The 17341-nt window shown below is 41.9% G+C and overlaps 1 protein-coding gene across 1 annotated transcript; it reads left to right on the top strand.

Annotated features, from left to right (window-relative positions):
• The first annotated feature begins 2492 nt into the window (after positions 1-2492).
• On the top strand, positions 2493-14086 carry LOC311059348 (zinc finger protein Aiolos-like). The gene is made up of 8 exons (XM_084077207.1): positions 2493-2631; positions 3395-3458; positions 3579-3770; positions 7984-8439; positions 9007-9174; positions 10034-10150; positions 11036-11146; positions 13119-14086. Exons 2-8 carry the CDS (start codon positions 3410-3412, stop codon positions 13721-13723), a joined length of 1698 nt encoding a protein of 565 aa, XP_083933333.1. The 5' UTR covers positions 2493-2631; positions 3395-3409; the 3' UTR covers positions 13724-14086.
• Positions 14087-17341: the final 3255 nt, after the last annotated feature.

Below are 17341 nucleotides of genomic sequence, written 5' to 3' on the forward strand. Positions count from 1 at the left end.
TGCAATGCAAAACCATCATTATTATTATTATAAATAGTAGTAGTAGTAGTATATCATTCTCTGCCAGTCTTTCTGGCATTCTGATGTGTTCAACATATTTGGTGAAAAATGACGACTATGCGAGTACAAACATTCTTTTAAACTGCACAGCTAGAGATGAAACGAGAACTAATTTCCTGTCCTGCTTTTAATCTCTCCTTGGTAAAACATTTGGATTCGTACAAAAAGGGATTAAGAAAAAAAACATACCCTCATGCTGTTTGTTCCCTTTTAATCCTTTCCACAGTCCCATTCACTTTCACCACACACAATAGTGCACACACCTTCAGAGCTGAAGCATTGTGCAAATAACAAAAGCGACAGCAAAGCTCATGCCTTCTAGCTCCCTCAACAACATGTGTTGCCTCAGAGTGTGTGTGTGTGGGTGTGTGTGTGTGTGTGTGTGTGTGGGGGGGAGGGGGCACAAAGTCTAAGGGGGGTACATTGTCTAAGGGGGGCACACTGTCTAGGGGGCACACAGTCTGAGGGGGTACACTCACTAGGGGGGACACTGTGACGACTACTAAACAACCATCATACCTCCCTCTTCATATCTTCCACCCCCCCTCTCTCTCCCTCTCCCTCTCTCTCTCTCTCTCTCTCTCTCTCTCTCTCTCTCTCTCTCTCTCTCTCTCTCACCACCACCAACTTGGTTGGCAGCTATAAAAGGTAAATGGACAGTAACCCCTGCTCCACGTTGCTGCCCTGCCCCCACACATCTTAAAAAAAGCCTCCACCCCTCTCTCCCACAGTGGGCACAATGGATGACTTTTAACAGCACTGTGATCTTCTAACACGTTTGTGTGTCTCCGATCGCCAGTGAGTCTGTCTGGTAAATGACCACATTTTATCCTTGCTTGTTCAAATGTGTGTGGATTCATGACGTTCAGAGCGCTTGTATTCGCTCTCTTACGGTGGTTGACTCCCATTTACCATGGAAACACAGCATGTATTGTAATTCCTTTGTGAGCATTCTTTCTCTTGGCCTTTTTCGTGGGACTGGTGGCTGGTTGCCATAGGCGGGACATGGGCAGTGGTTGCTGGTTGCCATAGGCGGGACATGGGCAAAAGCCAAGCCCTTGCGAGGCCGTGTACCACTCAGGTGGGTGCTACAGTATGTTTCCTTGGTAACGTGGTGCCAAGATTCTTGCCATCTTGATAAGTGATCAGAAATGAGTCGTGATTAATATGCACAGCAGTCCATCTGCAGCTGCTACTTGTACTAAATTGTCACAGGTTGAGGATTTAGATTGTGTGTGTGTGTGCGTGTGAGTGTGAGTGTGCGTGTGCGTGTGCGTGTGCGTGTGCGTGTGTGTGTGCGTGTGCGTGTGTGTGTGTGTGTGTGTGTGTGCGTGTACATACACGCATATATGGACATTGGACAAGAACCCAGAGGCCAGCCGTGGTCTTCATCTCATCTGACAGGTGCTGGAACGAAACCACATACATAATTAGGCTATTATACCCCACTTTAATGACAAAATCACAGAAAATGCAGGAGAATCAGAGCTTCATTAGCAGTGGCTGTAATGGCAAACAGACAATAGTTTATGAATACTGCCTCTATCTTCGATAACAGGTTTAAGTTGATTGTGTTTACGGGCAGTTTATCAGCTGATTTGTTTGCAGAGAAACAACCACCCAGTTTAAGAAAGGAAAAAAAGACAGTAGCACTATTTTGACACAAGATGGAGCAATAGTACTTGAAATCGAAGCAAGGCAGGGGCTATATGCCAAACCTATGTCATCAATTAGCATACTTAATGGATATTTAATACAGTTTGATTGTCCAGATGTAAGAAGTAAACTGATATAAATATATTTTGGGCCAAATGTCACACTCTGAACACAAAGGATCTAAACGGTTGGTATTTCAAGTTTCCAACCGAATGTAAATATAGGTTATTTTCAGTGGTGTAAAGTAACTAAGAACATTTACTCAAGTACTGTACTGTACAATTTTGAGGTATTTTACTGGAGTATTTCCCATTTTCAGTACTTGTACTTCTACTCCACTACATGTCAGAGCCAAATATTGTACTTTTAGTCCTCTACAATTATTTGAAAACTTTAGTTACTAGTTACTTTGTAAAGCACGTACATTAACCATTTCAGCCATGGCTATTTGAAAATAGCTGGTCTAGCTCACAACCTGTTGCTTTGGAATGTGTTGTGAGCTTGTAGATCTGCTATTTTCAAAGGATTTTTACACATTTGGAAACATGTGAAATGGGATATTGTGCATAAAGAATACTTTCACTTTTAGTTCTGAAGTATATTTTGACGCCAATACTTTTGTGCTTTTACTCAAGTAAATTCTGAATTCTGAAAGTATTTCTACATTGCGGTATTGATACTTTTACTTGAGTAAAACATGTGAGTACTTTTTCCACCGCTGGTTATTTTTGCCCCACCTTTGCTCAAAACGGGCGGCTGTTCCTTTAAGGGGTGATGTTTGACGTTAGAGCTTGGCTCGTTCCATTCCACGAGGTGGTCCAGTGTGGAGACGGGATCCTCACAGCGGGAGAGAAGGGCAGCTTTAAATAAGGAAAACTACATTACAGCTGTTCCATAGGTGCCAATCAAGAGCAGGTGAGATGATTTGGGCTGATTTGAGATGTCTTAATTTATAAAAGTTCCCCCTAATTAGGCTACTAAATGAAGTAGCCTATTTTAAACAGACATTTTCAATTGACTGACATTAACTCTGTCATACAGTTAGTTAGTCTAATTTACAACTCAATTATTCAACTTACAATGGTTCCTTTTTGATATTTTAGTTGAAACCGTGATATATAGACGGTAGTTCCGTTTTAAGATGGTATTTTGTTATTCTTCACCCGTCGTTGGAAAAAGTTGGTCCAGGTTATGGAACCTGCTGCTGACGCGCAACGTTCTTGTCATTTGCTTGGCTGTTAGGCTGCATCCTTTGCAGGAAATGCAAGTGGAGTGAGCATTTATTTCCAACGCAACGAGCAACCAACCAGTCATGTAATTTAATAAAATAAAATACAAAATAACATAACATATCATAACATAACATAAATAACATAAATAAAATAAATAAAATAAATAAAATAAATAAAATAAATAAAATAAATAAAATAAATGAAATAAAATAAAGTATCCAGTGTGTGAAAGCAACAAGTGCTGTCTACTTGAGTTAAAATACTTTATTCTAGTGCTCAAACAATAAAATGAAATAATTTAGTTATTGCCATAAGGTTGGTGACAGGTAAATACTAGTGTCAATCCATTATATCAAAGCACAGGGTTGGTGCTCAATATTCTAATAAGGTTATAAGATTACATTTTTCAAATTTGTAATTGTGATTATTTTACATTTTTTATCCAGACTTTTCCTTTTAAAATGGAGGCTGAGAACAATCCTGAATTGAGTTCCTTGGAGGGAGATATGGGTAAGTACTTGATTATCATATCATATATTATAGACTTAGGCCTAATGTGTTATGCCTTATTTATAATCCATTGTAAGATGGTGTCCCTTGTTTTACGACTAAATCAGGCTTTACTTTTAGATGTTAGCAGCAGTACACCAGATGTCAAGACAGAGCAGCAGGAAAGCAAAGACAAGGAAGACAAGGAGGACAAGGAGGACAAGGAAGACAAGGAGGACAAGGAGGTCCCAATAAGAAACTCATCCAGTCCCGAATCTGCCGATGGAATGACGTGTTCTGAAGGTGATGCCGATGGAATGACGTGTTCTGAAGGTGATGCACAGACATAATGCAGACATAGCCTATGCCAGTGGTTCTCAAACTCCATATTAACATGGATGTAGACATCCATTTGAGGAAAAAAAAATTGCCAGGGACCCTCATACAAGATTTGTGTTCTTAAAATATTTTAGAAAATATATTCAAAGTATAATTTATTTTTCAAGATTTTTAGAAATTAGCAAATAACTGATGTGTGATGATGCTATATTAGCTAATTTTGCTGGGGACCCGTTGGAACCCCTTCAAGGACCCCTGGGGGGTCCCCAAACCCCACATTGAGAACCACTTGCCTACAACTCTTTGCATATCAATCACACCGTCAGATCAGATCAGACTCAGTGTTAAGCCTGGGTTGTCCAGGACAAGACCGTGTGCCCAAAAATAGCCAATGTGCTGTGCGATGTTAGCTTGTAGATCTACAAGCCTATTTTCACGTTGCAGTGAAATATTACAGTGGTCTGAATTACACCCCTTAGAGTTTGAACATTTACCTAAACGGACCTGTAATTTAAATTAACACTGAGGAATGGAGGATCATTAACTCATGTGTAACCAAGCATAATGCACAGTATACACACACAAGTGTCCGCATGTGGGCAATCATTCATTCAATCACATTGATATTTTAATGTAATTTCTTGAAATCATATTTGGATGTTGCTAGGCTTACTCGCTATTTTTGGTGAGCATTATCCATATTGCCAGAAGAAGAAACTTTTACATTTTGTTGCCATCTTAATTCGGGAAGTTAGATGGTCAGTTATGAGTGGGGACAAATATTTTTTGACTTCTGGCCCTTGGTTCTTCATTAGTCAGTCACAAGCCTGCTAGTGTTCAAGTTTACTCTTCTACTTATTTTAGAAACCCCTCTGTCCCCCTCATCGAATGCATGTGCTGACATCCTGCTCTTCAGCTGAGGTGCAGCCTGTGGTTCGGTGGTCTTTAACACTTGAAACCCAGCATCCATATTCCGGCGTCGAACATTCACCAGAAATAGTAAAACAACAACCTCACAATGCGTTGCAATGCGACGTGTTGTGAGTTTGTAGGTTGTCTATTTTTGGCAAAGAGATTTGGTGTAGATGGGGGGGTAAAAAAGAGGTTCAAGTACATAGCCAACTCAGGTCCAGTTTACTAAGAGGGTTAAGTGGTTAAACACAGAGGCCCCTCAGTCTATACGAGAGCTCTGAGAGTGCAAAGTTTCCAGTAGCAACTGTGAGCGTGTTCCACAGAGTACAAGGCATTGCAGCTCATCACCACACCACAGTGTGGTTTCTGGATGGAGCTCAGCACATCCAGTGGCTGGTTGACATGCTACAAAAGTCAAGATAGAGATACAGGCATACGACTGGGTGGGATGTCAAGGAAGGTCACAGCAGAGCAAAGGTTGAGTTTGCATGAGTTACAATATGATGTACCGCTGGTTGATTCTCAACCCATAAAGGATAATTCCTTTTAACAGGTCGTTCATGAAAGTCCTTGCGGTCTTGTTTCCAATGAGAACCTGTGAGCAATTAGGGGTTAAGAGTCTTACTCAGGGACAAATTTAATTTCATCGACACATATGCTGGCCTAGCCGGAATCGAACCTGGGGCAACCAGGGCCTCTGGCTCCCTAGGCGGGCTCACCAGGATGCCCCGCTTGATATGCATTAGACCACCCTCCCCCCATTTGATATGATTTCTGTCTCTGAGACCCCCAGTCTACTCTGTAAAATATGTTGTTTTAATTTAAAGGTAGGGTAAGTGATATTTTTTGGTTAAAACAAAAAGTATTTTGTTAAAAGGTTGAAATACTATATTCGGATAGTAATCATTGCTATAGAGTATTTTGTCAGTAGCAGGTGTCTCCCTGTCTCTCCAGCTCTTTAATAAACAGAAAATACATTTTTCGGTAGGTGTCAAAATCTCAGCCAATCAGGAAGAAGTACCCATTTTTAAGCTTAATTTATATAGTGTTCCAGTTCCAATTTTGTCTGCTCATTTCTTAGTGTCATCACTTCCAATTTCACTTGTTTAATCTGTATCCTGATTGAGTTCTCTGTCCTGGTTGGATAAAATTGGAAATGAAACTGAAACTGAAACGAAATTGCATTTTCTGTTTAATAAAGAGGTGGAGAGACAAGGAGACTCCTAATACTGAACAAACACTCTATAGCAATGAGTACTATCAGAATATAGAGCTATTTAACACTTATTTTAACCAAAGCAAATCACTTTCCCTACCTTTAACTCTGAGAGTGGACAAATGGAACCAAATGGACCTGAAAATGGGGCTTTTTGTGTAATCCTTTCAGCATAGCCTTGACTTTACTTCCTGTACTGTCAATAATTGTGTTAATTGTCAATCAGTCAGTCAATCAAATCAATCAATCAATCAATCAATCAATCAAACAAACACATTTTTTGACATTACTCCTACAGATTTTATCCAAACGTCATGCAAATTGGTACACAGTATCTCTATAGTCATGTGATCAACCCGGAGCTGTCCGATTTCCCATATTCCATCCTGATTGGCTAAGGTTGGCTTCCAAAGTTTGCAGGATTGGTCCGTTTTGAACAAAATGCCTCAAATCATGAACGCAGCTTGCAATTTCCGTGAATTTCACACGCACATTCCCACTAGGCAGAGGAAGAAATACCACCCATTTCACATTGGCCTGTTATAGCGCCACCAGCAGGTCTAATTTAGCAAAACACATTTTTGGAACAAAATGCCTCAAATCATGAATGTGGTGTCCGATTGCCGTGAAAGGCCTAAGAAGAACTGTCACCCTTTTCACATTGGCCTATTAGCGCCACCAGGAGGCCACAATAACCTGTACCTGACCTGGTGGAGACCTTTTTCTAGTTTTACATGTGTTGACAAATGTTGGGCACGTAAATATTTTATTTGAGGTTTGGTACTACTGTAAATGTTTTATGAAGAATAAGGCATTCTAATGACAAATACGCAAGCTTTGGTCCCATAAGTCATGCCTCCGAGCAGATGTGAGAAATAGCGGCTCTCCCGCAAAATTGACCCACAGAAATAGATTGATGAATCAGATACGTTACATAGGAATTTTCATAAATGCCAGTACCATGACAAAATATGGGCATAAACAGCTTAGTGAAACGGGCCCATAATGTCTTTCCCATAAATTGAAATGCAGATCACTGTAGCCACTGCTCTGACACTAGCCAGTTGAGCAGTGTTTGGGACTGAAGCTTCTGCCATCTGTGCCCCAATAATGAACCATCTTTCTGTCACTTAGATCTTTGTCTTTTGCCATCTTAATTCAAAATCAGGTCAACTGAATCTGCTCAGCGGTTTTATTCATGCCAGAGCATTATAGGATGTTAATTACTTAATAGTAAATACAATCCAACAGTATGACATCATATAGATTCCTTATGTTCCTGGCACTCAGTGAGTTTTATGTTTTCTTTGATTTGTCACCCACCTGTGGAAACAGAACTGTCTGTGTTGTGTTGTGCTTTCTATGTCTGGAATGTAATCCCACCATGTCTGGCAGGGTATTTATGAGTAATATATTTTAGGATGGCCAAGGGTGATTTGGAATATAAAACAAGAAGGTGCATAATTTATCATTATAAGATATAATTCAATTTAGACTAGTGTGGATACGGTTTTCGCCACAGTCAATATAAAAGATTGAGATTCAGTATTACTGTGGGGGGGACAAGGAATAGGCATCGTCTTTTTGCGACATCTTCTCTTGCCCTGGTTCTAGTATCTGCACATAGAGGAAATGCCCTTATCTGAGGGATACATCTTCTAAATCTCTCTGACACTATAGTGTTGGCCCAAATTAACCCAGCAACACTGTGGAGATGTATCAGCGTCAATAGAAAACGCTCTCGGGCCATTAATACAAATGTAGAAGTGGAGAGGTGTCAGTGTTTCTTATTCTGGTTGGTGGAGCAGCCCGTGGAGCCTTTAAGTGGAGGCTTTAGTCACCTCCTTATTTGGAAGTGAGCACAACCACAGACCCTTTGAGCACAACCACAGACCCTTGGACATCTTGCTGTAGTTTCTCTTTCTGCTTATTGTTCATTTACTACTTCATTTGACAATTAATTCATCGGATTACAGTGCATATGTGCAGTTACTTTAAAATCCTAGTTGGACATAAAAGTTAAGTATTGCAGTTCTAACATTGACACTCCTTTATCTGCCTTTGTCTCCCGCACAATAGACATGCCTCCAAAGAAATGTGAGCCAGAGACGGTGGAAGAGAACGGGCAGCAACACATGGATGAAGGACGACAAGAGAGCAACCCAAAAGAAGAAGGGGACGAAGGGGACGAAGCTAGTGAGGAAGGGCTAGAGGAGGGATTTGCTGAAGACAGGCCACATGAGAACAATGAAGATGATGAGGAGGAGGAGGGGGATGAGATAGATATGGAAGGGGATGAAGAGGGAGATGCCTTAAATGAACCCCAGGACTTGTCCCTGGTGGATGCGCGCTTTGAGAGCGCAAACCTGCCGGAAGCCAACGCAGCAGCAGCAGAAGAGGTAGAAGCCGCAACCTACATGCCTGGTGGGGCAATGGCCCCCCGCAGCCAAACAATAGGCAAGTTCAACTGTGACATCTGCGGCCTGTCCTGCGTCAGCATCAATGTACTGCTGGTGCACAAGCGCAGCCACACTGGTAAGCACAGGAACACCAACCCGAGCACCTGACCTCAAATACAGCCGTTACGCAATCAACATACTGTATTGTTGTTTGGTGGAGCAGATAAGATTTCTTCAGGTTTCTTTTGAGTGGGTCAAGATGCTTCATTGCTGACTAATACTGTGCCTACGTTTAAGAAATGAATGAATCTGCATCATACTTGACGCACATGTAATAACATAATAACCAGCACCACAACCCAGAATTCTGGCGCATTTACGTATGTTAGTTAGGCAATATCCTCGATTATGTGTAACTCCATAGTGGCTATATGACATGGTGTTTTTTTATATAATACTGTACATGCAGGTTACAGAATATTTTTTTATAAATGTTAATTCTTTAATGAAAAAGCTTATAAAACCCACAATTATCTTTACTTATTGTTCTATTTTTGTATTGTTAGCCTTATTAACTAGGTTTCATAATGATAAAATGGTACTAGAAGATCTTCCAAAATGTCTAAACCCAGTCAAGAAAAAAGAAAATATAGTCTCGATGATGTTTCCATTGGGTCTCATTCTCGTGTTTTGTCTCACCCAGGTGAGAGGCCTTTCCACTGCACCCAGTGTGGGGCCTCCTTTACCCAAAAGGGAAACCTGCTTCGCCACATCAAACTACACTCCGGGGAGAAGCCCTTCAAATGCCCCATGTGCAGCTATGCCTGTCGCAGACGCGATGCCCTGAGTGGGCACCTGCGTACCCACTCTGGTGCTGTACCATCCCAACACCTGCACTCACTCACTCACACACTGTACTGTTCATATGCACCTGGGAATGTATCTACATGTTTGTTTGTTTGTTTGTTTGTTTGGCTTTTAGTGCCTCATGGATGGTTTGCTAAAGCACACAGTAAAGTCCTCAGTGGTAATGTATCTATTTGTTACTCAGAGAGTGTCCATTCCAACAGGTCCATTTGGTTACATTTGTACACTGTCAGAGTTAAAGGGTGTATAAATGACGTGTCTCTGTTAAGTGTTAACTAACTCTATATACTGATAGCAATAGAGTTGTTCGTTCAGTAACAGGGGTCTCCCCATCTCTCCAGCTCTTTAGTAAACAGAACATTTTATTTCAAGGTTGGGATACCAATTTCATCCAATCACATCCAATCAGGAGAGAGAACTAGAAAAAGAGGTCCTCTTTCCCCTCATTAATCAGATTCAATTTTATATTGTTCCAGTTCCAATTTGGTCTGCTAATTTTTTTGTTTCATCGCTTTCAATTCCTTGTTGCCCTGTATCGTTCTGTTCTTTCTCCTGAATGGAATAAAGATCATTTAAATTAACACTGAGGATTTGACTGTGTAGCTGGTGCAGTTAGGCAACCTTCTGTCGAAAGCCCTCTTCCCTGTTACAGCTTCTCCTCCTGCAGACTTTCTGTTTGCTCTCATGTAACAACAGTCATCCCCTTATTCTTGCTCCACATCTGAAATGACTTTCTGGTATATCTCTGCTGGAAATGTACTGTACAGTATGTGCTACATATAGGTTTCCAGTAGTTAAGTAGGTGTCGGTGTTAAGTGGATGTTTTTATATGTGATTTTGCTTAACTGAAATTCTACTTGCAGTAGAGAAGCCGTACAAGTGCAACCACTGCGGTCGCAGCTACAAGCAGCGCAGCTCCCTGGAAGAACACAGAGAGAGATGCCATGTGTATATTCAGAACAAAGGCCATGCTGTGAAAGGTGAGTAGCTTTCACACATGACCTGTTAATATAAACAAATATTTTCAAATCAGACACAAATACACGTGTAATTATAGATAATTACACGTACATGCTACGCCTACTCTCTCACACGCGCACACACACACACACACACACACACACACACACACACACACACACACACACACACACACACACACACACACACACACACACACACACACACACACACACACACACACAACCACACACAAATGAGTGCCAGTGAAAATACTGTAAATGCATCACAACTAAGTCCTTCCTGCTTTTAACATCAAATAAATGTATAGAGTGTTATAGTGTTTATAGAAGTTAGAAATTCATTAAAGCTAAATAGGTTGTGGCTGCTGTGGTTTGGAGCTGTTGCACTAGGGGTGATTTGTCATGTCTGTACCAGCAGAGGGGAAGTCAGAGATGTAGGACAAATATTTTAGCTCTCGTCTTTAGACGCTAGCATGGGCCTCTGCCATCACTCCATCCACCCCACCCCCCCAGAATGTCAGTAGGACTGTTTTGTGGTCTTCAAATGTCGCAAGTTTACGACATAGGTGGTTAGAATAGCATCTTCATCCGGCAGTATGTTGTACTGATGAAGTGAGGGAAAAAGAAAAGAAAAAACAGGAAATGAAGTCACACGAACTTCATATCTCCAAGTTAATATCTTGTTCCTCACAACATGAGCTCGATTTATGCAGCTTATTTATTTTTCCGAGAACCACATTTCTCAACTTACATAATACATAAGAAAGTGGACAGTTGTAGCTTAGTGCACGGCTGCACGCTCCCTTTCCTCACACACAGTACCGAGTTGTGAAAAGGCATTAATTTCCCTCTCTCTTGCTGTGGTTGGTCTCAATCACACAGAGGAAAGCCACACATCAAGGACTCAGATGGGCACTGAGCGTGCTTTACTACTCGACAGGCTGGCAAGCAATGTGGCTAAAAGGAAGAGCACAATGCCACAGAAATTCACTGGTAAGAGCCACTTAAAGCTAATTCACACTCACCAAAAAGTATTTTTCACACGCAATGTTTAGTAGAGGCATCACCTTCAAGAGAGTCTAAAAAGCAGGAATGAGTTATACTGTAATTTTGAGGAGTATAGTATTGCTTTAGATCGCTTTACATACGATGACAAATTCTTTGCATTGATGTTTTTGTTTTTTATCTCATTGGTTACATGCTTACATTATAAGCTTTATTCTATTCCATGCTGTGCAGCTGCTTGCTTTGTTTAGACACACGACTTATCAAATGAATGCTTTTAGGAAAGAGAGTACTTCAAATATTTTGTCGGCGCTATTTGTCTGTCTCTTATGTCTGCTTATTTGTCTTTGTCAGCCTCCCCTTGTTTTTTTGCTGAACAGGAATTCAGGCTGAGCACTGGCCTCATATTCTGCACCGCACCATAGGGTGATAGTCCACTGACCTATATTCACTGCGTGAAATATATGATAGGTGGGTATATTAAACCATGCATGACATTTATTTTAATGAAATGGGGTAATAAAGATGTATTCTCATATTGTCAGCTACTGTTCACACAACTATATACGCATATGCATTTTTGAATGCCCATCCTTAATAGACAAACTCAGTTTCAGTAAATGGCTGACTTGGCACAAGAATTTACGAACCGTATGGGCGTACCAACCGTTCCCAATACTCGGCTCATATTTTTTCTGGTTAGGCAAACCCCAACATTCGCGTTTGGTTTCGGAAAATCAAGCCTCGTGCTGCTCGTAAACATGGGTGTATGGGCAAAAGGAATCCTGTTCATCTCTCTATCAGCTCGACAAATGAAGTGAGATCTTTCAATATGACAACCACAGGAGGAAAAGAGAAGTAATGTCTGTGACCGCGGAGAGAGAGAAAAACAGGCGCTTACGCGAGAAACGTGAGCAGGTGTCTCTGCCGTCTCTCCTTGTGCTGTGCAGCTGCAGTAGAGGGCTTCTTCTACTTCCTCTCCACACTTTGTCCTCTCATGTCTCTTCTTCGCTTTAGCAGGAAGCTTTAACTGCTGGGTCAGGACATGCTACAATGCTACAGTACCCACAATATTTTTGTCTGCGCAAAACCCGCCTGAGTGTGAAATCCTGAGTGTTAATTTAACTTAGATTGTACAAATCTAACCAAATGGTCTGTTATGTTTGTACACTCTCAGAGTTACACATGGATACGTTAACACTGAGGATACAGATGTGTCGAGATTTTTTCATGGCTTCTGTCTCATGTATCTATCTTGTTAGTTCAGTGATTGCCCTTTTTGTCAGCTTGGAGGTCATGTACATCTTAATCATCCCTGTTTGAGATCAAGGCAGGACTCCTACACAGCAAAACTCTGAACGGGTCTGTTTTTACACGTTCACAGTTCAATGAGCCTGGGAGTGCAAACACTGCACATAGCAACATATCTTGTTCTACATCAATTTAAAATGTAGGCATTTAGCAGACGCTCTTTATCCAGAGCGACTTACAGTAAGCAAGGTAAACACATACATAGAATGCAGAGAGACAGTGTAGTGCTTCAGTAATCTAGGATCATAGGTAAACCAAGAACCTAGCATCAGTCTAAACAATATAATATACTTTTTCAACCAAAAACGTATTTATCTCTTCTGGGCAGCCAATTCATAATTTCCTCAAAATTCCTCATGACCATATACCCAATTGCACATCCATTTCTAAGTCCATTAATCTCGAGAACAAACGGACAGGATCGATTACAATACCATGCCAGGCAGGGTAATTCAAAATCTGTATTTTACTGCAAGAGCCACTGGAAAGTACATCTGGACAGTGCATCTCAGCATTAGAAGGGGTTGCGTGCTCTCTTTGGCATTTACTGTATATGGCTGTGTTGTTGAAGTATGCTGGTGTAAGCGTGTGGTCGGCATGATGCCTTCTCTCGCTCAGTGTCCTATTTCTCTCCGTGTGGCTGATCCAGGGGACAGTGGTGCCTGTCTGGACCTGAGCTTCAAAAGGGAGCTGATCCACCACACTGATATCAGGGACCCTCCCCTCGACCAAAACCCCATCCTCACGGGCTCAGACGCTGACCCTGCTCACCCTGCTCCCTCACATAGGGTTTACCCCACCCTGGCGCTCACCAATGGCCACAAGCTGGGCCCGTCGCCTCCAGGCCTCCCTCACGCTCATCCTCCACCGCAGGGACAACCCAGCCTGGACCCGCTCCACAGTGATGGCTCCCAGCTCTCCCAGCCTCTCGTATACGGCCTAGGGCACTTGCTGGGAGGGGGCAATCCCCACAACGGTATCCCCCACCCCCATACACAGGCGCTGCCCATGTCACCTCTGGAGGCTCTGCGGGTGGTGCGGACCGATGGGGAAGCAGGCGTGGTGCCCGGGGCAGTGTTCCCCTGTGGTCATTGCAGGGTAATCTTCCTGGACTACGTCATGTTCACCATCCATATGGGTTGCCATGGCTTCCGGGACCCGCTGGAGTGCAACGTGTGTGGTCACCGCAGTCGAGATCGCTACGAGTTCTCCTCACACATAGCCCGTGGAGAACACCGCCTTGATGTAAAGTAGCACCTGTACACACAGCAAAATCTTCAGCGTTTAAGAGCTCGTTTATAGGTAGGGTAAGTGATTTTCTTTGGTTAAAATGAGTGTTAAATAGCTCTATATTCTGATAGTACTCAATGCTATAGAGCGTTTGTTCAGTAACAGGAGTCTTTCCAACTCTTTGTTAAACAAACAGAAAATGCATTTTCAGGTCGGCATACCAATTTGATCCAATCAGGGTAGAGAACTCAGTCGGGATACAGATTAAACAAGTGAAATTGGAAGTGATGACAAAAAGAAATGAGCTGACAATATTGGAACTGGAACACTACTAAAAAATGAAGCTGATGAATGCGTACTCTCTCCTGATTGGCTGAAATGTCACCTATCTGAAAAAAATAAACCTTTTTGTTTTAAACAAAATATATCACTTACCCTACCTTTAAAGTGTTTACACTGAGTTCATTTAACACTAAAGATTTTGCTGTACAGACACATTATGTTCATACTGTATATACTACACAAACACATAAATATGTTGTTGACACACTCACCAGTCCATGTGCAGTGCACCATGCAGGCACACATGCACTTGTGTAAACATGCACGCAGGGTCACCCCTTTCATTCATTATCAGGTAGTGGCCACTAGAACAATAAATTAAGTAGCAAGAAGTAGCAGTTGTGTATGTTCTGTGTGACAGAGAGAGAGAGAGAGAGATGAGGTGATTTATTAATATTTCGATCTGGAGATTCTGTCTCTGTCAGGTAGCATCACAACACAATTAAATACATAAAAGACAATACAATGAGCTCAGTTAATCACATTAAGTACACAGGAGATACACAACACAATTACAACACAGAGGTATGTGTGCGTGTGTGTGTGTGTAATATGGAGGATGTATTGTGTTGGGTCTTGTACAGCTCATCTGAAATGTGTTGTGTACTGTAATTGTCATTATTCTTCCTTTTAATACATACATAAAGTACCACATTTTACTGTCGTGTATGACCATATCTGCTGTTTATGTTTGTCTGAAAGTAATTCCACAAAGTACAGGCAAAGTTAGATACAAAGTGTCTGCACGCTACATTTTCCTGTTACAAGTACAAGTGTTAAAAATAAATGTGAGAAAAAAAGGCAACGTGTCTTCATTGCATGTGGACTACCTTGCAACACTTAGGCTACACAGAAAGATGTGTCAATTCAAGACTCCATGTGTCTCCTGTGGTTTGAGAGTAGTACATTTCAGTTTCAATGGACTTTACTTGACACCACGCAATGTCTATCACCCCTGAATTTGATGGTATTTTAGAGAGAGATGGTTATGAATAGTCATGTTGGCCCTACATAATGAAAGTCAACATACGGTATTCTTAAAAACGGTGTTAGAAAGTTGTGATGATCAGTTAGAATGCTACTAATTTGTACCATGGGAAGACAAGCAGTTAATACGGTTGATTCAAACCAAAATACATACTTGACTATTTCTGATTTCGCTACCTTTAGGCAGCTGTAATGTAGCCTTTGATGGAGCTGCTTTAAGGAGCTTCTTTAGTGCTTTTGGCGAGTCCATATACATCTTAGTAGCTGGGACATGGTATCAAAATTATTTATCAGCTGAATGTGTTTTTCATGGAAATGTCTCCTGTTTTCATCATGGTGTTTAGACAACACTGTTCTAGCACCGAATAGCCTCCCTCTAGTGGGAGAAAAAGGGCACTGCTCGAGTGTTCCCCGCCAACTAGTTAATTATTATCATTGTACAATAATCTATGCGCATCTATTTAACCAGTCAGGTTAAAACATGGCATAACATCTTTCCGAAAATGTTTTGTTATATGTGTATATAACTTACTCCCCAATGTACTAGTTGGGGAGAGGCTGCTAAGGCCTTAATGATTAGTGTGGTACCAGTGCTTCAACGTGTCAGTGACTGTGCCCATAACTCAACCACATCTCAGATGAGGGACACTGTCACACCTCGCTGCCTTGAGACGAGAACTGGGTGTGAGCTTCATCCAGCTGCCAGCACTTTATCTGCCTTCTTAATCAGCAACAGTTCCCTTTTCTCTGGTTAGCCTTGGGGGGAAGTGACGCTCATGAAGCAAACTGTCCTGTCCTCAAACCTTAGTTCAGATTAAAGAGAACAGGAGCCGAGCGCCCTGTTGCTTCTCTTTTTCATATGACAAGTGATTAATTTCAGGAAGTTTTGCTCTGGATGTGACCAGCATAAATTTCCTAATTGTTTCTTCCTCTTCTTCTTCTACTTAGTATTCTTATTAGTTTTCACATTCACTTAATAAGGCTGAAGTTTTTGTGCTAGGCCTACATGGTGATTCTCAACCATGGCTCTATAGTGTGTTGACAGTTGACCACACAATCCACCGTCCCAGGTTTTATTCTGGTTGGAGTGTTGCATGTCCTTCATCCTCTCAGTCCCTCAGTTGTCTTTCTACTGCCCTGTCTAGATTAAGCAATAAGGCTGTCTAAAGAAACGTGTGAATGGAAATATGACTTTCTCATATTTCTCTTTCGATTAATCATATTCCAATCAATGATGAAGTCTATTGTAAAAAGCTGTGCCCAATGTCCTTCTGAAGTCTCATAAACAGGCACGCAATTTACGCAGAAGTCAAGTGACAATGGAGTCCAGATGAAATTGGATGGTTTGCTGACATCTGGTGACAGAAAATTCAACTCAACAGCCAAATCATATTAAAATCAGATTCAACCCACGCAAGGCTTTGAAGGAAACAATAATGGATCAAAGATGCTTATATAATGATCACACAGCCACAGTAGGACAAAAAAAAATCCCAAGTATTAGCAGATATACTTTTGTATACTGTTGTTCTTTATTGACGTGCTTCTTATTGTTATTTCTTACCTTTGTATTGCTGTATACATTCATTACTCAACTTTATTGTAACCAATATCTATCTATCTATAATCACATTACAGATTGATATGAAAACAAGAACGGTCGCCCCAAAATATGCTCGGCCCGGGTCAAATCTGCCGACCTCGAAATGGTCGGACCCAGGTATGTCTGGCCACCAAAGTCCACTCGCCCCAATCAAATACGGCGAGCTCGGAGAGGTCGGACCCGCAAATCAGGCGACCTCGGAACAGTCAGACCCACCAGGTATTTCTGACCACGTTTGACGTCTCGGGGGTACCCGAGACTATTGGGGGGGATTTACGATTCTGTCAGTAACTCTCTGACGTAACTCAAATGACATAACTCAAATGCCGCTGAGTCGGCTGAAGCGGACTTCTCCAGGTTCGGCATGGCGACTCGCTCGCCTGAGCTCGCTCGGCAGTGTCGTGGCTCAAGGCAGCTTCAGACGGCGCGCCTCCGTTGTTGTAACTGTTTTTTGCCTAACTACTTAATATTTGGAGCTGTAGTCTGTTCTCCACAAGCGGGGCGAGCGTTACGTGCCGGCGGGGTGAGTGGTCCGCCGCTGGGGGAGAATGTTCCGCTCAAATGGGGGCGAGTGTGTTTTGGGGCGAGCGTTCCGATTACCATTGATAGAGCCTAATTTAAAGGAGCACTTCGCCCATTTCAACTTTATCTGCCTCACTCATGTTCATTGTAGATGATACAATTTCCGTCTCGTCTACTCACTCAGAAAC

The sequence above is a fragment of the Gymnoscopelus microlampas genome (assembly GCF_963454915.1).
Source record: "Gymnoscopelus microlampas genome assembly, chromosome: 2".
NCBI lineage: Eukaryota > Metazoa > Chordata > Actinopteri > Myctophiformes > Myctophidae > Gymnoscopelus > Gymnoscopelus microlampas.